Raw genomic sequence first — 24,465 nt, forward strand, 5'->3', positions numbered from 1 at the left:
AGAAATGTCTCTCTAGTCTCTGATGCCTCTGTTCTGAATCACAGGGTCTCAAGGAGGAGGGCCAGGGTCACTGGCTAAGTCTGTGGAGGAGGAAACTGTCACTGACTGTAGGTCTGGCGAGAGTTGTCCTCCCACCCTGGGACTTGCATAGTGCCTTTCACGCGGGCTAATTTAGAATTCTGTGTCACTGCCCTGGAAGAAGAGCCCAAGCCAGAGCACGGAGGTCAGGGGCTCACGGGAGCCTTCTGAGGGGAAGCAAGTGAGAGACTGACACCTCTGCTAGCATACCCTTCACCATAAGCAATGAAGCTCACTCCCTGCTGTTGCTCAAGGGAGCCACCCATTCCTGAGTGAGTCAGGGTCACTCACTCAATGACAGCTGTGGCTCGCCTTACATGAGCTAAATTGGGAGCTGGAATGACATACAGATGCCCCTTGCCTCCCCACCCCCATGTTAAAGTTAATCTCCTCTCTGTGGAGTGAGGGACAAACAGTGCTGCCCACAGAGTGAACAAGAGAAAGTCGTTTGAGAAACAAAAGGAGAATTTTCCAGGGACAGAGGGAGGGATAGATTAAGCTACATGTGCCTGGCTAGGGCATAGAGCAGAGAACAGGGTGAGACAGAAGTGTCTGGAGACAGCCATCTAAGGACGAGGCAAGTTGTTAGAGGAAGGACAGGAGAGATAGCAGAGCTATTTCAAGAGTGAGCAACAGAAGGGAACATAAGAATCTGCAGACTGTCTAAAGTAAACGAGGAAGGGTCCAGAGTTAGTGAGAGAAGGCCAGGACCAGGGCCAAGGCCAGGGCAGGCACGATCGCTGAGGGGATGAACTTCGCAGTGGGTTTCAAGCCGCTGCTAGGGGATGCACACAGCATGGACAACCTGGAGAAGCAGCTCATCTGCCCCATCTGCCTGGAGATGTTCTCCAAACCGGTGGTGATCCTGCCCTGCCAACACAACCTGTGCCGCAAGTGTGCCAACGACGTCTTCCAGGTGGGCTCCCCGGGCGGGGGTAGGGACGGGTGAAGAAACATAGACTTGCAATAAGACTTCGAGCCAGGTCAGAGCTGAGTCCCGAGAAGGTGATGGGTACCATGCTGTGTGAGGTGGGTGGTGGCTGTTGTGACAGAAGAGCAGAAAAAGAGCCTGACTCCTAGCAGGTCCCAAAGTGAGCATGAGTCAGCAGCTGCGCCGTAGGCTGGTGGTGCAGCCTATGAAGTACAGCAGCTGGAATGCCAGCACCTACAGAGGAAAGAAGATCCCATAGAAACTGGGAGGGAGGTGATCCCACACCAGGCCCTGTCACAGCCTGTGACAGACTGCACTCCAGTGTGGAGCTTCAGATTTTGAGAGTGATATGGAAAATATGGGGAGAAGATCAACAAGATAATAAAATATTTAAAGATAAATCCTGTGAGAAAAGGTCTGTGATGACAGAGAAACTACTTGTATTTAAGACAAAGCTCAGTTCCCTGATTCTGTGGGGGCAGCGTTAGACACAGTGGGAATTCTCCCCAGCTTATATCCATAACCTGTGCTCTGCTCCAGAGTGTTCAGTAAAGAGGCCTACTGGTGAAAAGCATTGAGGTCACTTGACTTAAACAGAGAGAAGGGAGATAAGAAATTTTACTTTCCATAACTAATCGATCTCACAGATACCATTTTAGCCACTGGTTTCAAATATAAAAGCAGCATATACCAGAGTGGTTTATAAGTGAGCTTTCTTTCTTGCCCTGTGCTACACTGGAGTACTAGTAAGCTATGAAATGGAACAAAGATCAGAGAAAGTGAGAGGGAAAGACCTGGATACCTTGCAAATGAAATAACTCTAAATAGGCCAGAGCTGGCTTTGTATGTATGACAGTGATAAGGAACTTCACGAATAAGTTCTTCATCTGTATCAGAAATTATGAGGAAATGTGTTGAACACAATTGATTTTTAACTTAACCAAGAAAATGCTTCCCTTTTAAGTTCTTTGGGGTAGCATATATGGAGGCAAAGAAGGGCAAACTAAGATGGGGCTGTCCTGCAGCTGTGCCCTTGCCCGTCAGCTGTCTGCCATCTTCCCTTACTGCCTAGCAACCTGCAGTCTCTTTTACCGTCTTCTCATCGAGGCCTATTTCCATCCCCTATTCCTCCAAGTGTCCAAACCTGCCATTATTTGGCTCTAGAGTACAAAGCCAGAAGTTTTTCCCTCTGTTGGGGTCTAGACTCCTATGCCTGCTCATCCCGGTCATCAAGTCATGTAAGAGAGGCGACTTTGTCCACTATCCAGTTTTTTCCCTTGGTCTAATTTTGAACATTCTTTAGACTGAGGTGGCTGGTGGGGGGGATGGCAAAAATCTCATGAATTTATACTGAAACACCCCTCATTTGAACCTGAAATATGTGAAAGCAAAAAGAAGTTTTGAAAGCTAAAGTAATGTGCCCTTTAAAAAAAAGTGGTCAGGATATTAAAGTACAAGCCACACAGTAATTGTGTGGTGGGACCCAGGAATAGGTCACATACATGGAGACTAGAAGATGTTTAAATGACCTCTGTTGTTCCAGTTGGTCTTCTGTACCCAGGCACACTGCTTTGGTCCCATGAAGCTCTAGAATACTGATGTGGGCCCAGAGAGAACTGGGGATGGTTTGGGTTTGGGTCCAACACTGTACAGATTATTTGGGAGATAATGTGATTCCAGGCTTCGGGATGGTTCTTTGGGAGTGATGTGGAACAGCCCCTGGGCCTTCCAAGAAGATAAGAGTGAACAGCTTGTTTCCTTCATGTTTTATTTGGGAAGGCCTGGTGGGAGGCTGACCCAGTTCTTCAGCCACACTTATGTATATACATCTCAGTACATCCCCCTCTAAAAGATGAACATATTTAGTTTTTTCACACATTGCCTCCACATTTTGACAACTCGGCACAATCAGATCGTCTGTTTTCTGAGTATGGGGATAAGAATAGGGCTTTTGGTTCCTCTATATAGGGTTGCTATGACTTAGAATTGACTCAACAGCAATGGGTTTTGTTTTGTTTTGATCTTAAAACTACTTAGGAAGAACACCTTAGAACATTGCCTGGAAAGTTAACAGGACTCATTATTATAAAAGTTAAAAAGTGACAATCATATATTTTTAATAAGCAATATACATATACACATACCTTTTTTTTTTTTTTCAAATAATATAGGAGTTTATATCATGAAAAGTGAATCTGCTACTCACCTCAGACCCTCAGTCTCCTTCTTTGGATAGAGGTAACCATTCCCAGCTTTCTTAGGTGTGCTCCCAGAAATTTTCTGTGGAGAGGTACATGTTTGCACTTATGTATTTATATACGCATATTTAAACACAAATAAGAGCATACTAGACTCATTGTCTTATACTTGGCTTTGTTCACTCACTCTCAGCGATTGTTCCATCCCCACACATTCAGATCTGTGTCTTTCTCTTTAATGGTTCTGTGGTTTTCCCTAGTTACGGCTGGACCACAGTCTATTTTAGCAGTCCTCTAAAACATTGTCCAGTGTTTTGCTGCTCTAAAAACTGCTGTGATGGACATAACGCTCTAAAGGCTTCTGTGAAGCAGGAATTTTGGGGAATTGTGATTTTATAAGATCAGGTTAACCAGAGAGCCAGCAAACAAGATTTGAAAAGATAAAAGCATTTAATTGAAAATATTGTACAGTATTAAGGGGATGGGAGGAAATCATATTTTTGCCTTTTACTTCAAGTCCCTGTCCCCATACATAACATATTTTGACCTAGTTGCCATCAGAATTTAACTAGTTTTCTTTGGAGCCGTAATGCATCTCTGTTTCTCTGAATTTAAACTGAATAAAACACAAAGCACCGCCTTAACCTCCTCAAATTTCTGCTTCCCTCTGTCCCCACACTTGCACCCACTCAGCTACCAAGAATTTTGACTAGATGAAAGCTGTTGGTGTGGGAATTTGACACAAATATTTTCTCATGTGTTTCTGTATTTGTGAACTCTGTTGTGTCTATGCCACTTTAATGCAAGCCTTTGGTTTATTTTTATACTTGCCCCGACTTCACTGTGGGCACTTGCTTATGACCTGTAACGTGTTGTAATTTAACAGACAATCCGGAGGCCTTGTGAGAAGGTTGTTCAGGAACAGCTTTTCTAGAGGGTTTCCATTTAGGGAGGGACTTGCCGAGGTGGGAATACTAAGAAAGAGCCTCCGTCTCTAAGGAAAGAGCAGTCTTGGGAAGAGATGAGCTCCATTTCACCCCACCCCGAATTCCAGTTCTTTATCAGCTAATTGTTAGGACCCGTTGTCATCAGCCTTAGGCCTGCCAGTAAAAATCTCACACAGCCTTCCTCCTAGACCATTTCACCCCCTATGGTGGGTGCCAGGACTTCCCCAGCCCAACCTTGAGCAGGTATCATTTATAAGAAATTGGTTCATCAAAACCTTGTCAACTGCGTTAATCTTATTACAGAGTTAGGGACCTTACTTAATCTTTAGGAAAGAAAATTGGTTTGGTGGACAGAAAAAACCTGGACTGAGATTTAGCATTCCTGGGTTCTAGTCCCAGTTTCTTTGCTAAATTGCCACATGAGCTAAAGCAAGTTATTTCGCTTTTTCAAGCCCGTTTTCACATCTATAAATTGAAGGGGTCTTTTCAATCTGTCTTTAACATCCCTTGTAATTTCAATGATCTGGTTACACAAATTCAAGGAATATTACTATGTGTCCTTGATGCTTTTGAAGAGGACTGGCTGGTTGTCTAAGGAGCCCTGGTGGTGCAGTGGTTAACGCACTTGGCTGCTAACTGGAAGGTTGGGGGCTCAAACCCACCAGCTGTTCTTCAAGAGAAAGCTGTATCAGTCTGCTTCTGCAAACATCATAGCCTTGGAAACCCAATGGGATAGTTCTACTCTGTCCTATAGGATCGCTATGAGTTGGAATAGGCTTGATGGCAGTGGATTTGGCTTTGGATTTCCATTGTTTAAGGGATTTCAGTTCTGTTACAGGGTCCTAACTTGACCCGTCCTTTTGCTTATCAATTTACCCTTTAGCAGTTAAGTCTCCGCGTATCGAATCCCTTGTGCCAGGTCATTTGCTGGATTCTGTCAGCTATGGCTAGCCCTCCACTCAAAATCCCTCCCACCTGCAGCTCAGCTTCTGCGGAAACTCGGATTCTCCTAAGGCTCTTCAGCTCTGACCTTTCTGGTCTTTTGCCTGCCATTCCCCATGGCTTTCCCAGGGTATTTCAAGTTCCTGGCTGAGAGAACCTTCATGGCCTGCCATCCATTACTGGCCACCTCATCAGGTGAGGGGAGATGGTTTCCAACAACCCCTGCCTCCTGGGCCAGTGTCCCGAATTAACATCTTCCTGGATAGCCAGGGAAGAGGGAAAACAGTGTGAGAAGTATGGATTTGATAAGAGTAACTGCGTTTACAGGGCCTCCATCTAGAAGGAACATTTCTAGTCGATGCTATGGAACATTACAAAGGAAACAGAAGGCACCATGTAGCCTGAAAGAGAGAGAACTCATGGCATGTATGTCACTCAGAAGCCTTGAGCATAGTCAGAATTAAATTCCACTTATTTATTCCTTTTCATTTTATACATTGCAGTAAAGGAAGAATAGCTATTTCATGCCCTGTGGTTCTGTGTGGTCATTTATTTTTAAGCTCTAGATTAGGATTGTTAACAATCCTTTGTGTTTGCACAGTGTTTTATAATTTATAGAGTGCCCTCACCTACATGATTCCATTTGAATTAGAGAGAAAGGATGTTATCTCCATTTTGCAGGGAAGAGAGAACACAGGAAACGGTACAGTCACACAAACAAAGCGACAGAGTAGGAACATAAATCCAGGTGTTCTGTCTACTAGACTGATGGAATTTCCTCCACCCATCATGCTATTGGCACATGAAATTTTACTTTATGGGGCTGTCTCCCTATATAAAAGTAAGAGTGAAGGAAAGAACCAAAACAATTACATGTACGATAGAACCAATCAGTTATTAGTCTTAAAATTGAAAGAAAAACAGAAGCAGAATATATGATTTTGCTAATGGGAGATTGGCCAGCTGAGTGATTGTTAGCCCAGGTTCAGACTGTCAGCTCTGGGGAGGCACTAAGGAGGTTGCCATCTACACCTTAGAGTGTAAAGTTCTATTTGTGATGAGACTACTGAGGGACTTAAATCAGGGCAGAGAGAATCTCTTTTTTGTGCCATGGACCCCATTGTCAGTTGGTGACACCTATAGGCCCCTCCTAAGAACCATGTTTTAAATGCATAAAACATAATACATATGATTATAAAGGAAACCGATTGCATTAGAACACAACATTCATTATCAACAGGGGTGGCATGGCCCCAAGGAGCAAAAATTGGTTCTTGAGGGAGGGGAGAAAAAAATCCTACTCTCTTCATGTATAAAGCTCAGATAGACGTACAGTACATAAACAGATATACAGTATGTCTGTGGTATTAGAATTTAATAGGTAGAGGGCTATTAGGGATACATGGCTTAAAGAACTCCTGGATGGGATAATAATGAAAAAAGTTGAGAAACAGTGGAATATAACGAAATACTGTAAACATGTTTGATAGAGTAACATATGTGCTTCTTGATTAACACATTAAATAATGAGACTTAGCAGTGGGCCTGTTAACTAATTTAGAGGTAGTGATAAGTGTAAATGGTTTTCTGAGATTTCAGCAACAACTGTAATGTGATCTGAAAATACCTGTGATTTCTGTTGGTGATGAAGTCACAGCTACTCTGCTAAAACTACTGTGGTTTGTTGCCTATGTTCATGATTGAAGGAAATGCTCCATTTCTACTAGAGAGCAGTAAAAATAAAGGAGTAATTTGTTTCCCCCTCCGAGTTCACAGAGACCCTGTGGCCTCCGGGTTAAGTGCTCCTGTATTAGAGGCACTAGCTTTTTCCCAAGCATCGGGGCCTAAAGCCCCAGAACGGTCTTTGACTCCTTCCGTTCCCCCACAACGAAGTGATCGGCTGGTCCTCCGGCACCTCCAGCCTTTCCAGGCTCTCTGCCGCTGTCGCTGTCGGAGGGCAGCGCGGTGACTTGCATTGACTGCTGCGTTTGCTTCCCAGCTGATCTCTACCTTCAGCCTCTCTCTCCCCTCCTGTCTAGCCAAACCACCTCTATTAGATTAATATTCGCTTTTCTTTTCCTTCCCAGTTCAGAAACCTCATCTACAAAATTAAGCTCAGACTCTTTACTCTGGAGTTCAGAGCACTCCATAAGACCCACCTTTCTAGCTTTCCCCATTGCTCCCTTCTTGGTACCCTACATTCCTACAGTTTGTCTTATCTCCTGAAACTGTTCCCTGTTTCTGCTACTCGTCTTCTGCTACCTATCTACTCATCTTCAGGGTGCACTGTTAATGACAGCTTCTTAAACATCCACTCCATTTATCATTCCTCATGGTTCTCATAAGTAATGTTTTATCTTATTGGCTGTTACTTTTTTACGGCAGCCTAGCACCCCTTTTCCATTCATGTCAGGAATGAACACTGCATTTAAAAAATATAAGTTTACTTAAAAGAAGAAAAAAAGGAGTAAGAAATCACCCATAACTCTATTACTCAATGACAATTATTTCAAATATATTTAATTTTATGAAGTAATTTATACTCTATAGAAATTTGGGAAATATAAATGCATACAAAGAAGAAAACTTAAAAGTCACTTGTAAATGTCATAACCCACTACAGAATTGGGATCTTACTATCTATATAGAATTTATGTCTTAAGAGCTTGGCTACAAACCAAAAGTTCAGCAGTTCAAGTCCACCAGCTGCTCCTTGGAAACTCTATGGGGCAGTTCTACTCTGTCATGTAGGGTCGCTATAAGTCAGATTCGACTTGATGGCAATGAGTTTTTTTTTTTTTCCCATCTAAAATTATAACATGAGTTCTTCCCATATTAAGAACTCTCCGTTAAAGATGGTTGCATTAAAAAAAAAGATGGTTGTATAATATTTCATTGTACCATAATTTAACCTTTCCTCTACTAATAAATATCCAGGTTGTTTCCAATATGAAAAAGCAACTTTTATTGTTTATTTTTATTGCAAAAATAATACAGGTACATAAATGGTTAAAGGCTACAGCTGCTAACCAAAAAGTTGACATCCACCAGGCGGTCCTTGGAAACTCTGTGGGGCAGTTCTACTCTGTCCTATAGTCATCTCCTATGAGTCGGAATTGACTCGATGGGAGCAAGGTTTTTTTTGCTTTGTTTTGTTTTTTGTTATATAAATTCAAACCTCATAGATATATCAATTGTGGAATATATATATCTTCCAAAATCCCCTCCCTGAGAGATAAATACGGTCAACAGGTTGGGGGTTCGAATCCACCCAGAGACACCTCTAAAGAAAGGTCTGGCAATCTACTTCCAAAAAATCAGTCATTGAAAACCCTGTGGAGCACAGATGTACTCCGATACACATGGGACTGCCATGAATTGGGGCTGACTTGTCTGCAACTGGTGTTTTTTTGTATGATAAGTACTGTGAGGACAGAGGCCATATCTCTCTTCTTTGTCTTTCCTGTCTATGTGTCTTGCCCTAAGTAGGCTCTTTAAAACTGTTCCTTGAATTTAATATTTAAATGTAATAAATATCAATCCTACGTGGAAACAAAGGGCTAAGTGCAAGTTGTGGAGCAAGGAGTGAAGCTACAGGATGGACTGTGGAGAATACACCCTTCTAAACGCACTAGGGTTATTTCAGAGGAACTGGAATTTCAGGGATTGCTTACATCAGACAGGAAGAGGGCACTTCAGGGACAGCGAGGTGGAGACACAAAGGAGAGAGGTGAGATGACTGGATCACACGAGTCACAGTTAAACAGAGGGAGATGGTGAACTAAACGGTATGAGAAGACAAGGTTGTTATAAAACCACCAATGCTCTGACCCCATTTCACATATACACCAAATCCAAAACCAGGTCTTCAGATCAGTGCTTCTTCCCCTATGTTGTTGTTGTTAGGTGCCGTCAAGTCGGTTCCGACTCATAGCGACCCTATGTACTACGGAACAAAACACTGCCTGGTCCTGCGCCATCCTTACAATCGTTGTTATGCTTGACTCCATTGTTGCAGCCACTGTGTCAATCCATCTCATTGAGGGTCTTCCTCTTTTCCGCTGACCCTGTACTTTACCAAGTGTGATGTCCTTCTCCAGGGACTGATCCCACCTGACAACATGTCCAAAGTGTGTAAGACATAGTCTCGTCATCCTTGCATCTAAGGAGGATTGTGGTTGTACTTCTTCCAAGACAGATTTGTTCATTCTTTTGGCAGTCCATGGTATATTCAATATTTTTCGCCAACGCCATAATTCAAAGGCATCAATTCTTTCTCAGTCTTTCTTATTCATTGTCCAGCTTTCACACGTATATGATGCGGTTGAAAATACCATGGCTTGGGTCAGCGCACCTTAGTCTTCAAGGTCACATTTTGCTTTTCAGCACTTTAAAGAGGTCCTTTGCAGCAGATTTGCCCAGTGCAGTGCGTCTTTTGATTTCTTGACTGCTGCTTCCATGGGTGTTGATTGTGGATCCAAGTAAAATGAAATCCTCGACAACGTTAATCTTTTCTCTGTTTATCATGATGTTGCTTATTGGCCCAGTTGTGCGGATTTTTGTTTTCTTTATGTTGAGGTGTAATCCATACTGAAGGCTCTGGTCTTTGATCTTCATCAGTAAGTGCTTCAAGTCCTCTTTACTTTCAGCAAGCAAGGTTGTGTCATCTGCATAATGCAGGTTGTTAATGAGTCTTCCTCCAATCCCGATGCCCCATTCTTCTTCATATAGTCCAGCTTCTCAGATTATTTCCTCACCATACAGATTGAATAGATATGGTGAAAGAATACAACCTGACGCACACCTTTCCTGACTTTAAACCACTCAGTATCCCTTTGTTCTTTCCAAACAACTGCCTCTTGATCTATGTAAAGGTTCCTCATGAGCACAATTAAGTGTTCTGGAATTCCCACTCTTTGCAATGTTATCCATAATTTGTTATGATCCACACTGTCAAATGCCTTTGCTTAGTCAATAAAACACAGGTACTGGTATTCTCTGCTTTCAGCCAGGTTCCATCTGATATCAGCAATGATATCCCTGGTTCCACGTCCTCTTCTGAATTTGATCTGAATTTCTGGCAGTTCTCTGTCAATACACTGCTGCAGCCACTTTTGAATGATCTTCAGCAAAATTTTGCTTGTGTGTGATACTAATAATATTGTTCTATGATTTCCACATTCAGTTGGGCCACCTTTCTTGGGAATAGGCATAAATATGGATCTCTTCCACTTGGTTGGCCAGGTAGTTGTCTTCCAAATTTCTTGGCATAGATGAGTGAACACTCCCAGTGCTGCATCCATTTGTTGAAACCTCTCAATTGATATTCTGTCCATTCCTGGAGCCTTGTTTTTCACCAATGCCTTCAATGTAGCTTGGACTTCTTCCTTCAGCACCGTTAGTTCCTGATCATATGATACTTCTTGAAACGGTTCAACGTCTACTAATTCTTTTTGGTATAATGACTCTGTGTATTCCTTCCATCTTCTTTTGATGCTTCTGTGTCACTTAATGTTTTCCCTATAGAATCCTCCACTATTGCAACTCAAGCCTTGAATTTTTTCTTCAGTTGTTTGAGAAATGCCGAGTGTGTTCTTCCCTTGTGGTTTTCTATCTCCAGCTCTTTGCACATGTCATTATGATACTTTGCTTTGTCTTCTCAAGCCACCCTTTGAAATCTTCTGTTCGGTTCTTTTACTTGATCGTTTTTTCCTTTTGCTTTAGCTGCTGGATGTTCAAGAGCAAGTTTCAAAGTCTCCTCTGACATCCATCTTGGTCTTTTCTTTCTTTTCAAGGACCTCTTGCTTTCTTCATGTATGATGTCGATGTCATTCCACAACTTATCTGGTCTTCTGTCATTAGTGTTCAAAGTATCAAATCTATTCTTGAGATGGTCTCTAAATTCAGGTGGGATATAGTCAAGGTCATATTTTCGCTCTCTTGGACTTGCTCTGATTTTCTTCGATTTCAACTTGAACTTGCATATGAGCAATTGATGGTCTGTTCCACAGTCGGCCCCTGGCCTTGTTCTGACTGATGATATTGAGCGTTTCCATCATCTCTTTCCACAGATGTAGACTATTTGATTCTTGTGTATTCCATCTGGCGAGGTCCATGTGTATAGTCACCATTTATGTTGGTGAAAAAAGGTATTTGCAGTGAAGAAGTCGCTGGTCTTGCAAAATTCTATCCTTCCGTCTCCGGCGTTGTTTCTATCACCAGGGCCATATTTTCCAACTACGGGTTCTTCTTCTTTGTCTCCAACTTTCGCATTCCAATCACCAGAAATTATTAATGCATCCTGACTGCATGTTCGATCAATTTCAGACTGCAGAAGCTGATAAAAATCTTCAATTTCTTAATCTTTGGTCTTAGTGGTTGGTGCGTAAATTTGAACAACAGTCATATTAACTGGTCTTCCTTGTAGGCATATGGATATTATCCTATCACTGACAGCGTTGTACTTCAGGATAGATCTTGAAATGTTCTTTTTGACGATGAAGGCAACACCATTCCTCTTCAACTTGTCATTCCCAGCATAGTAGACTATATGATTGTCCAATTCAAAATGGCCAATACCAGTCCATTTCAGCTCGCTAATGCCTAAGATATCCATGTTTATCTGTTCCATTTCAATGATTTCCAATATTCCTAGATTCATGCTTCGTACATTCCAGGTTCCAATTATTAATGGATGTTTGCAGCTGTCTCTTCTCATTTTGAGTCATGCCACATCAGCAAATGAAGGTCCTGAAAGCTTTACTCCATCCACATCATTAAGATTGACTCTACTTTGAGGAGGCAGCTCTCCCCCAGTTGTCTTTTGAGTACCTTCCGACCTGGGGGTCTCATCTTCTGGCACTTTATCAGACAGTGTTCCGCTGCTATTCATAAGGTTTTCACTGGCTAATTCTTTTCGAAAGTAGACTGCCGGGTCCTTCTTCCTAGTCCGTCTTTGTCTGGAAGCTCAGCTGAAACCTGTCCTCCATGGGTGACCCTGCTGGTATCTGAATACCGGTGGCGTAGCTTCCAGCATCACAGCAACACGCAAGCCCCCACGGTATGACAAACTGACAGGCACGTGAGGGTCTTCCCATATACCATGCTGTATTAGTGCCCTCTCTTAAAACACAGAGATGTTACTAATAAGCAACATTGGTATTCATCAATGGGATGAGAAAAGATAACAATTTTATCTTCTTATCCCGCACAGATGAGTTTCTCTAATGAGTCACCCTGCATTTGTTAAAGGTTTGGAACGCAAGTCAGACAAGTTTTGATGAGAGGAAAAAGTAATATTTCCCAAACTTTATTCTCATTTCATTTTCCTGAATTTTGCTATACAGAGTGTGTACCACCTGTACTGTGACTTAATATTTTTATTTAAAAGGACTCACATTTTTTAATATATAATTTTTTACTGTGTCAAAGGACTCACTTGTACAGCTTAAAATTTACCTTGCTTACTTTGGACACCTCATCAGGAAAGACCAGCCACTAGAAGAGGACATCATGTTTGGTAAAGTAGAGGGCCAACGAAAATGAGGAAAACCCTCAGTGGGATGGCTAGCTGCAATGATGGGCTCAAACATACTAACAATCATGAAGATGGGCACAGGACCAGGCAACATTTCACTCTATTATACATAAGGTTGCCATGAGTCTGGAGTTGACTCAGCGGCAACTAACAACATTCTAAACAATAAAATCTATTAATTTTTTCCAGTTTTAAGGGCTTGTTAGTTACATTTCTCCTAACATGCATTAAAATAAACACATAAAAATTTTAAATGTTCATGTACATACCACCTAAAATCTTTATGCCTACCATCAGTACGTATACCATATTTAAGGAAACACTGAGTGTGCAGGTAGCACACACTGAGGGCCTCTAAACAACATGAGTGCCATGAACCAGAGAGCCCTTGGAAGTCCAAAAGATAAACTATTTTATTACTGGTCAAATTTAGCCCTAGTGCCAAAGGGCACATGTATATATTGGCCAGAGGTTAGGAAAGGAAGTGGGGTGGGGAGTTTGGTAGTGGGAAACATCACTGAACCGATTATAAAGTGGAACGATTCCCTGGAGGTTAAGAGGAAAGCCAACCAAGCCATAGGTGTTATAGGGCTGGAGGAATTGGGCTACGGAAGTGAGAGGGGACTATGGGAACAGGACATGAATGCTCCAGGGGAACAGCACCAGCCTTGGGTCAAATTTTGAAGAAGGCAGAGGTGCAGCCCCTGCCCTGTGTGTTCTCCCGCCCCCTCTTCACCCTTCCCAAGGAAGGTGCTCATCAAACAAAGGACTTAGAGCTGTCCTGCCTGAATTGCGTTGTCCCAGGAGAAAGGCTCAACCAATGGGATGAGCTGCTAAATAAATTTTTTTGGCAGGTGGAGGTATGGTGAAGAGGTAATGTCTACCCCTGAAGTCAGTTCTGTTGGTAGGGAGTTTGAGGTAAAACCCTTGGCTCAGACATCCTAACAAGTCCCCAAACAAGAGGTAAGCCAAGGATAAGGACCCTGTGACTTTCACCTCAGTTTTCACTGGTGCACAGAATCAGAGATGTTCAGAGGTCTACTATTTCCTCCTATCATACCACCACCACATCCTGGTGTCTCTAAGAAGGGTTATTCCAGCCCCTGCTTCAGTACTACCATGTCAGGGTGCTCACTTCCTTGCTAGGGACATTTCCCATAGGTGGACAACATTAAAAGAACATTCTTAACACAGTGGTGAATGTCCTTCTACCATTAGCCCTTTTTTTGTAGAGAAAATCTAATCCCCCTTCCTCATGACAGCCCTTCAGTTACACGAAGGTAGCAATACATTCCCCCTGAGACTTCTCTAGGAGAAATGGTACCAGGCTTTCAGCCTTGGGTTAACACATTTACCTGCCAAGACCTCCCTGAAAATGATTTGTAAGGATGGGATGGCCATAGCTTTGAATTATTTTTTGTTCCCATTTGTTTTGTTGTCTTCTGCAGGAACATTTAGTCATATAGTGAATTCCCTCTTTTTTCCCCCTCGTATTTTTCATCTTCCTGATTACTTTTATCTCTGTTCTTTCATCATAGATTTAACTTTCTACTGCTTAAAATGTGGATTTTGTTTCTATATTAATAGTAGATTTTACTTGATTCCTTTCCTTAATTCTATCAGCTCACTTTTCATCTCCTGTCTTTGATCGTTTATATCTCTTCTTTAATCAAAGAGATTATGTCTTCTTCATTTCTTTAAAAGTGACTGAAATTGAAATACTATTCTGTTTCTTGGGGCAATTTTTCTTCCAAAGGGTATTCTTCATCTGTCCTTTGCTTGTCATGCTTTTCTTTTTGTATCATCTTGTGTTTCCCTGTTGCATCCCTTCTGCTTATCATTCATCTTTGGATAACCAAACCCACTGCCTTCCAGTTGATTCTGACATATAGCAATCCTATGGGACATAGTAGAACTGCCCCATAGGGTTTCCAAGGCTGTAAATCTTTAGGGAAGCAGACTGCCGCACCTTTCTCCTGCGGAGCACCTGTTCGGTTCAGATTGCTGACCTTTCGGTTAGCAGGCGAGAGCTTTAACCACTGCACCACCAGGGCTACTGATCTTTGAATGGGGTAGTTTTTATTCCCCCCCTCCCCGAGGCTGAGGGTGAGTCTTCTTGACTCAGCCCTCTGTTTACCTTGGCTTTCTTTCACTGTTTTCTTAAATGAAAGCTGGCTGGCTGAACGTCATCACTGGTTTGTAATCTCGCTTTAGTTGTTTGGTTCCTTTGGTGTAGAGAAGGAATTAATAAGCAGTCCTGTGCCTCAATTTGGTTATGTTGTCTCAGAATATTTTCACACGTTATCTAATGATTTATCTATTTATTTATTTTTTTTTTTTAGAGTAATATGCAGCTCCTCGGGAGAAGGTCTGTCCTGAGATTTGAGCTGTTTCCTTTTCACAGACAAGCAGACCATTCTGGTTGAAAGCTGAGGCCTTATGGCACTCCATGGCACACAGGTCTTTGGCTTGATGGGCCCTCTTTTGTCTACCTCTGCTCAAATGACTGGAACCCGCAGCACAGTTGGTTTTCAAACTGTTGTTTCTTTCCTCTGTGAAGGGTTGACGTTAAGCCCTTCAGGTCCTTTTATTTACAAGTCTTTAAAAACAAAACAAAAAACCATTCTCTGCCTGAGATACAGAGAGATGAATGCTAGCTCTGGGTATCATCTTTCATTTGGTGTAAATATTATTGTATCTGACAATGTGGTATAATGATTATTAGCACAGGCTCTGAAGCCAGAGGGCCTGAGTTCAAATATTGGCTCTTCCACCTATTAGCTGATGGCTTGTGCAGTTTAACTTCCCTGGGCCAGTTTTGTCATCTTTGAAATGGGGCTAATCATAGTACCTACTTCAAAGGGTTGATGTGAGGATTAAATGAGTTAATACAAATAAAGGACCCAGAGCAAAGTCTGGCATAAAGTAAGTGCTCAGTAGATGTTAGCCTTCTTCATTATATTTCTTGTAGTTTAAGTCATGGGGTAAATGTGCATTCCCTCTGCCATCTTTACAAGAAGCTCTTGTGGATTAAATTCAGCAATGTTTCTAAAGCCCAGCCCAGTGCTTGATACAAAATAAAAAAAAAAAAAAAACCCACTGCCGTCAAATAGGCCCTCAAAACATACTTGTTGGATGTTAAATAGTGAGTGTACCTGCATTTGTGTCCCCAAAAAGAAAAGGTACACTGAGGGATGGAGGTAGGGGACAAAGGCTACCCAGGAGTTTGTCTTTGCTCTGAGCTAAAGCTTTAGAATATTACCCTTTCTTTTCATTCAAACATTTATTGAATGCCTCTATATGCCTGGCGCCAGCAAATCAAAGATAAGTAAGATCCCTCCAGTGGCTCGCAGGCCTAGAGTTCTCCCAACATCTCCTTATTCACTTGGATTCTAAACATTGAAAGGTATTGCTTGTATTAACCAAGCAAAAGCCCAGTGATCTTACTCTTTAACAAATTCCCTAAACTCAACAATATTCGTAAATTCTAGCTACTGAGAAGAACAAAAGCACAAACACAGCCTTGGATAATTTCAAAGCAATCCATTCCAGCCTTGTGATAGGCTAAAGTGTTACCTTCTTATGAGTCTCAAGAAGTTCCAAGAAAAAAATTGGTATTTATGACCCATGCTAGTCATTCTCCCCAAGACGGGCTGCCTAATTCATTTGGGGCCACGTTTCCTGTCTTGCCTACAGCCCTTGTAACAGAAGGTTCAAACGAGACTCTGAACTTGGATGCCTTCTGTGTAAGCGCACACATAAAGGTCCTTCCAAACCAGTCTGCAAGAGCAGGAGTGGCCCCTTGTTGTTGGTCTATCATTTGAACCACCCAGAAGTTGGCAGTAACAGAGGCCTACTGGGGCTTTCTCACCAGCTCCAGCAGGGATGCCAAGGACAAGCGAGGGACAGACACAGATGTGGAGATGGAGCACATAACAGGTTATTCCACCCCTCTTCCAGCTGAAACACTGTTTACAAATCTAGCCTCTCCTCCCATCAGGGATGAAAAAGGCAAATATTCTTAGGAGGCTGGCTGGAAAGCCAGTCCTTCTGGAGCAGCCCTAGCCCTGGGGGCAGAGGTGGTTCTCTCCTCTGAATGACTTCTTCACACCTTCATTCCAATACACCTCTCGTAACTAAAGTCTTTTTCCTTCACTTGGTGGTTCTTAGCATTTCTTCCACTGTGCAAACACCTGGAGTTAAAAAACCAAAAGGGAAGAACACACTCGGTATTTCTCAAGCTGAAAGAACTGAAAAAAAAGTTCAAGACTCAAGTGGCAATATTGAAGGATTCTATGGGCAAAAAGTTTAATGACTCAGGGAACATCAAAAGAAGATGGAAGGGGGAGGCAGGGCTAAGTTGGTGGAGTAGTCAGAAGATTCCTGTGGTACTTCTTACAACAAAGACCTGAAAAAACAAGTAAATTGATTATATATGACAATCTGGGAGCCCTGAACATCAAAGACAAAGTTGAGGAATTGGCCTGAGTGGCAGTGGGAGGGAGAGATGGTTCAGAAGCAGCAAGGAGTTGCCAGACCTGATCTGGCCAGCACCAGCATCCTGCAGGCTGAATTGGCTGGCGCATGTGGTGAGTCAAGCAGTGGCACTTGGGATGCATATCCACATTGGGAGAGACCCAGCAGTGGAGAGTCTGCTCAAGCCTCCAGAACCAGCAAAAAATGCCACTCAATCAGCAAAAGATAAGTGCAAGGGTCTAACATACCGCTCAGATTAAAAAAAAAAAAAAAAAAACCCTTCCGGGAAGTACCTCTCTCACATTTTCCTGCCCACTCTGCTCCAGGTACCAGCCTGGCTTCAGCAATTGCTGCAGTTCCTGGGCCAGAAGTAGGACCCATCATGTGTTCTGAGCCATTCCCCAGCTTTGAAGAGGGAACAAATTAACAAACAGGAAAAAATAACCTACCAGCTCCCCTAAGTGGGGAACTCAGGGAAGGCACAGCCTCTTTGCCTAGGTAGGCACAGGCATAAGGGGTCCATGGACTTTGAATGCCTTTCACCCCTGCAAAGACTTGTGTGGGCTCATGAAGGGTCAACAGCGTAGGCCCTTATTAGCACTATATAACAGGGTATATACCTGAAGCCTATTTTCATCTGTATATGCTATAAGGGGAAGTGGCAGATTCATGGCATTTGACACCACCCTGACCATTAAACAGGGTCCTCACACACATCAGAGGCCTGAGGACTGGTGGCTCCACTCACTTCACCAAGCCACACCTAATAGGGGTCCAAGAATAAGTGGTGACTCCCAGTCTATACAGCCAACAGCATTGGGCACCCATAGTCTGGTCACAAAATCCACCTACCTACGCACTCAAGGGAACAGGGACATGCCTTCCACCCAGACACTCAGGGGCACCAGTCAGCTCCCTGCCTTGGTCAGTGCATGACCCCCTACTGCAGCCAGATACCTCTGCCTACTCCAATCACTGCTGCCCATCCAGGACTGTAGGAGAGAGCCTGCACCACACATTCAGTGGCTGACAACCTGGACACCTGAGCTGAATCCACCCAAGAAATGTAGATGGACTCCTGGGCTCACATGTCTAGAAACAGCTCTAGCTGTTTCAAAGACGTGAAAGTTTCAAAGATGCCAATAATCAGCCTAGCTGACATGACCAGCCTATTCTTGCATATCAGGACAAAACAAAACAAGAAGCTAGGACACAGTAAGCAAACATAAAATAAATAAATATAACAACTTAATGACGGCTCAGAGATAACAGTCAATATAAAATCACATAAAAAGGTAGACCATGGTAGCTTCACCAAGCCACCAAAACAAAGAATCAAGAAACTTTCTGGAGGAAGAGAATTTCTTGGAATTACCAGAGGTAGAATTCAAAAGACTAATATACAGAACTCTTCGAGAGATCAGGAAGGACATCAGGCTAAACACAGAACAAGCCAAGGAACACATAGACAAAGCAATAGAGGAACTTAAGAAGGTTATTCAAAAGCATAATGACAAGTTTAACAGGCTGCAAGAATCCACAGAGAGACAGCAAACAGAAATTCAAAAGATTAACAACAGAATTTCAGAATTACACAACTCAATAGAAAGTCATAGGAGCAAAATCGAGGTAATGGAAGTCAGAATTAGTGAGATTGAAGACAAAGCACTTGACACCAACTTATTTGAGGAAAGATCAGATAAAAGAATTTTAAAATATGAAGAAACCCTAAGAATTATGTGGGACTGTATCAAGAGGAATAACCTATGAGTGATTGGAGTACCAGAACGGGGGTGGGGGGTGGGGGTGGGGAGGGAGAATATCAGAGAATACAGAGAGAATTGTTGAAGATTTGTTGGCAGAAAACTTCCCTGATATCATGAAAGATGAGAGGATATCTGTCCAAGAAGCTCATGAAACTCCCCACAAGGTAGATATCAAAAGAAAGTCACCAAGACATATTATAATAAACTTGCCAAAACCAAAGATCAAGAGAGAATTTTAAGAGCAGCTAGGGATAAACAAAAAGTCACCTACAAAGTAGAGTCAATAAGACTAAACTCTGACTACTCAGCAGAGGCCATGCAGGCAAGAAGACATATATAAAGCTTTGAAGGAAAAAAATTGCCAGGCAAGAATTATATATCCCACAAAACTGTCTCTCAAATATCATGGTGAAATTAGGGCATTTCCAGACAAATAGAAGTTTAAGGAATTTCTAAAAACCAAATCAAAATTACAAGAAACACTAAAGGGAGTCCTCCGGTTAGAAAATCAACATCAGATAACAACTCAAGACTAGAACACAGGACAGAGCAACCAGACATCAACTCTGATAGGGAAGTCACAAAAAAAATCAAAGCTAAAACACGGAAAATATGAAAACAGAGATGTCAATATGTAAAACAAGACAACATTAAAACAAAAAAGAGAGACTTAAAAATGTAGTCATAGATCTTTGTTATGGAGAGGAAGTCAAAGCAATATAAAGAAATAAAAGATTGGTTTAAACTTAGAAAAATAGGGGTAAATATTAAGGTAACCACAAAGGAAACTAACAATCCTACACATCAAAATAAAAAACAAGAAAAACATAAGGACTCAGCAAATACAAAAGCAACAACAATGAAAAATATGAAAAGGAAATGCATAAAGAAAAATGACTCAGCACAGAAAATTAAGTGGAACAAAGAAACTGTCAACAACACACACAAAAAAATACATCAGAATGACAGCACTAAACTCATACCTATCAATAATTACACTGAATGTAAATGTACTAAATGCTTCAATAAAGAGACAGAGTGGCAGAATGCATTAAAAAAAAAATGATCCATCTATGTGCTGCCTACAAGAGACACACTTTAGACTTAAAGACAGAAAAAAACTAAGACTCAAAGGATGAAAAAATATATATATCAAGCAAACAATCAAAAAACAGCATGAGTGGCAATATTAAACTCTGACAAAATAGACTTTAAAGCAAAATCCACCACAAAGGATAAGGATATATAATGATTAAAGGGGTCAATACACCAGAAGGACATAACCATAATAAATATTTTCACACCCAACCACTGGGCTCCAAAATACATAAAGCAAACTCTAATACCATTGAAAAGAGAAATAGACAACTCCAAAATAATGGTAGGAGACTTCAACACATACTTTCAGTGAAGGACAGAACACCCAGAAAGAAGCTCAATAAAGACATGGAAGATCTAAATCCCCAAATCAACAAATCTGATCTCATAGATACAGAACACTCCACCCAACAGCAGGCAAGTATACTTTCTTTTCCAACGCATATGGAAGAGTTTCCAGAATAGATCACACATTAGGCCACAAAGCAAGCCTTAACAGAATCCAAAACATCAAAATATTACAAAGCATCTTTTCTGACCATAAAGCCATAAAAGTAGAAATCAATAACAGAAAAAGCAAGGAAAAAATCAAATACATGGAATTATGCTGGGTGAAATTAGGTAGTTGCAAAAGGACAAATATTGTGTAAGACCACTACTATAAGAACTTGAGAAATAGTTTAAACTGAGAAGAAAACATTCTTTTGTGGTTGTAAGAGCGGGGAGAGAGGGAGGGTGGGAGAGGTGGAGCATTCACTAATTAGATAGTAGATAAGAACTACTTTAGATGAAGGGAAAGACAGCACACAATACAGGGGAGGTCAGCACAATTGGACTAAACCAAAAGCAAAGAAGTTTCCTGAATAAACTGAATGCTTCGAAGGCCAGCGTAGCAGGGGCGGGGGTCTGGGGACCATGGTTTCAGGGGACGTCTAAGTCAATTGGCATAATAAAATCTATTAACAAAACATTCTGCATCCCACTTTGAAGAGTGGCATCTGGGGTCTTAAATGCTATCCAGCAGCCATCCAAGATGCATCGATTGGTCTCAACCCACCTGGAACAAAGGAGAATGAAGAATACCAAGGACACAAGGCAATTACAAGCCCAAGAGACAGAAAGTGCCACATCAACCAGAGTCTACATCATCCTGAGACCAGAAGAACTAGATGGTGCCCGGCTACAACCAATGAGTGCCCTGACAGGGAACACAACAGAGAACCCCTGAGGGAGTAGGAGAGCAGTGGGATGCAGACCTCAAGTTCTCATAAAAAGACCAGACTTAATGGTCTGACTGAGATTAGCAGGACCCCAGAGGTCATGGCCTCCAGACCTTCTGTTGGCCCAGGACAGGAACCATTTCCAAAGCCAACTCTTCAGACATGGATTGGACTGCACAATGCGTTGGAGAGGGAGGCTGGTGAGGAGTGAGCTTCTTGGATCAGGTGGACACTTGAGACTATGTTGGCATCTCCTGCCTGGAGGGGAAATGAGAGGGTGGAGGGGTTTAGAAGCTGGTGAAATGGACACGAAAAGAGAGAGTGGAGGGACAGAGTGGGCTGTCTCATTAGGGGGAGAGTAATTGGGAGTGTGTAGCCAGGTGTATATGGGTTTTTTGTGTGAGAGACTGACTTGATTTGTAAACTTTCACTTAAAGCAAAATAAAAATTATTTTAAAAAATCTAATACATGGAAACTGAACAACACCTTGCTCAAAAACTACTGGGTTATAGAATAAATTAAAGACAGAATAAAGAAATCCACAGAATCAAATGAAAACACATCTTATCAGAACGTTTGGGACACAGGAAAAGCAGTGCTCAGAAGTTAATTTATAGCAATAAATGCACACATCCAAAAAGAAGAAAGGGCCAAAATCAAAACATTAAACCCACAGCTTAAACTAGTAGAAAGAGAGCAACAAAAGAAGCCCTGAGGCACCAGAAGAAAGCAAATAATAAGAATTGCAGCAGAATTAAATGAAATCAAGAACAGAAAAACAAATGAAAGAGTTAACAAGACCAAAGTCTGGTTCTTTGAAAAGATCAACAAAATCGATAAGCCACTGGCCAAACCAACAAAAGAAAAATAGGAGAGGAAGCAAATAACCCAAATAAGAAATGAGATGGGCAAAACCACAGCAGACCCAACTGAAATTAAAAGAATCATAACAGAATACTATGAAAAATTGTAGTCCAACAAATTTGAAAACCTAGAGGAAATGGACAAATTTCTAGAAACACACTACCTACCTAAACTAACACAAACAGAGGTGAAACAATTAAATAAACCTGTAACAAAAGAAGATACTGAAAAGGTAATTAAAAAAACTCCCAACAAAAAAAAAGTCCTAGTTCTGAAGTCCTCCCTGGAGAATTCTACCAAACTTTCAGGGGAGAGTAAACACCACTACTACTAAAGGTATTTCAAAGCATAGAAAAGAATGGAATACTCTTAAACTCGTTCTATGAAGCCAGCATAGCCCTGATACCAAAACCAGGTAAAGACACCACAAAAAAAGAAATGAAAGAAAATTACACACCCATATCCCTTATGAAAATAGATGCAAAAATCCTCAACAAAATTCTAGCCAATAGAATTCAACAATATATCAAAAAAATAATTTACCATGACCAAGTGGGATTCATATCGGGTATGCAAGGATGGTTCAACATTAGAAAAACAATTAATGTAGTCCATCACATGAATAAAACAAGAGACAAGAACCACATGATCTTATCGATTGATGCAGAAAAGGCATTTGACAAAGTCCAAAACCCATTCATGATAAAAATTCTCAGCAACATAGGAATAGAACGGAAATTCCTCAATTTAATAAGTAAAGGGCATTTATAGAAAGCCAACAGCCAACATCATCCTAAATGGAGAGTCTGAAAGCATTCCCCTTGAGATGGGAACCAGACAAGGATGCCCTTTATCGCCACTCTTATTGAACATTGTGGTGGAGGTCCTAGCCAGAGCAATTAGGCTAGATAAAGAAATAAAGGGGATCCAGACTGGCAAGGAAGAAGTAAAAGTATCTCTATTTGCAGATGACATAATCTTATACACAGAAAACCCTAAAGAATCCTCAAGAAAACTACTGAAAACTAATAGAAGAGTTCAGCAGACTATCAGGATACGAGATAAACATACAAAAATCAGTTGGATTCCTCTACACCAACAAAGAGAACTTTGAAGAGGAAATCACCAAATCAATACCATTTACAACAGCCCCCAAGAAGATAAAATATTTAGGAATAAATCTAACCAGAGATGTAAAAGACCTATACAAAAAAAAAAAAAAAAAACAACCTACAAGACACTACTGCAAAAAACCAAAAGAGACCTACATAAGTGGAAAAACACACCTTGTTCATGGATAGGAAGACTCAACATTGTGAAAATGTCTATTCTACCCAAAGTGTTCCACAGATACAATGCAATCCTGATCCAAATTCCAACAACATCTTTTAATGAGATGGAGAAACAAATCACCAACTTCATATGGAAAGGGAAGAGGCCCCAGATAAGCAAAGCATTACTGAAGAAGAACAAAGTGGGAGGCCTCATTCTACCTGATTTTAGAACCTACAGTAGTCAAAACAGCCTGGTACTGGTACAACAACAGATACATAGACCAATGGAACAGAATTGAGAATGCAGACATAAATTCATCCACCTATGAACAGCTGATATTTGACAAAGGCCCAAAGTCAGTTAAATGGGGAAAAGACAGTCCCTTTAACAAATGATGCTGGCATAACTGGATATCCACCTGCAAAAAAATGAAACGAGACCCATACCCCACACCATGCACAAAAACTAACTCAAAATGGATCAAAGACCTAAATATAAAATCTAAAAAGATAAAGATCATGGAAGAAAAAATAGGGACGATGCTAGGAGCCCTAATACATGTCATAAACAGTATACAAAACATTACTAACAATACACAAACACCAGAAGAGAAACTAGATAACTAGTTGGATAACATCTATGCTCATCCAAAAAAGACTTCACCAAAACAGTAAGTAGATTACCTATAAAAAAAAAAAAAATAGACGGGGAAAAAGTTTTTAGCTATGACTTTTCCGATCATCGGCTGATCTCTAAAATCTACATGATACTGCAAAAACTCAACAGCAAAAAGACAAATAACCCAATTAAAAAATGGGCAAAGGACATGAACAGACACTTCACCAAGGAAGACATTCAGGCGCCTAACAAATATATGAGGAAATGCTCACAGTCATTAGCCATTAGAGAAATGCAAATCAAAACTAAAATGAGATACCATCTCACTCCCACAAGGCTAGCATTAGTCCAAAAAACACAGAATAATAAATGTTGGAGAGACTGGAACACTTATACACTGCTGATTGGAATATAAAATGGTACAACCACTTTGGAAATCGATTTGATGCTTCCTTAAAATGCTAGAAACAAAAGTGTCATACAATCCAGCAATCCCACTCCTTGGAATATGTCC

The 24,465-nt window shown here is 41.3% G+C and overlaps 1 protein-coding gene across 2 annotated transcripts in view; it reads left to right on the top strand.

Moving 5' to 3' along the window:
• Positions 1–483: 483 nt before the first annotated feature.
• Positions 484–24,465, top strand: part of TRIM54 (tripartite motif containing 54) — a 32,347-nt gene continuing 8,365 nt past the window's right edge. The window contains exon 1 of one of the 2 annotated variants that reach the window (XM_064295156.1): positions 484–994. In XM_064295156.1, coding sequence (XP_064151226.1) covers positions 827–994 — 168 coding nt within the window. In that variant the 5' untranslated portion in view covers positions 484–826. The remainder of the gene's footprint in view (positions 995–24,465) is intronic. The other variant, XM_064295155.1, reaches the window with a different exon arrangement.

Source organism: Loxodonta africana, chromosome 12 (genome assembly GCF_030014295.1).
Source record: "Loxodonta africana isolate mLoxAfr1 chromosome 12, mLoxAfr1.hap2, whole genome shotgun sequence".
NCBI classification, from domain to species: Eukaryota; Metazoa; Chordata; class Mammalia; order Proboscidea; family Elephantidae; genus Loxodonta; species Loxodonta africana.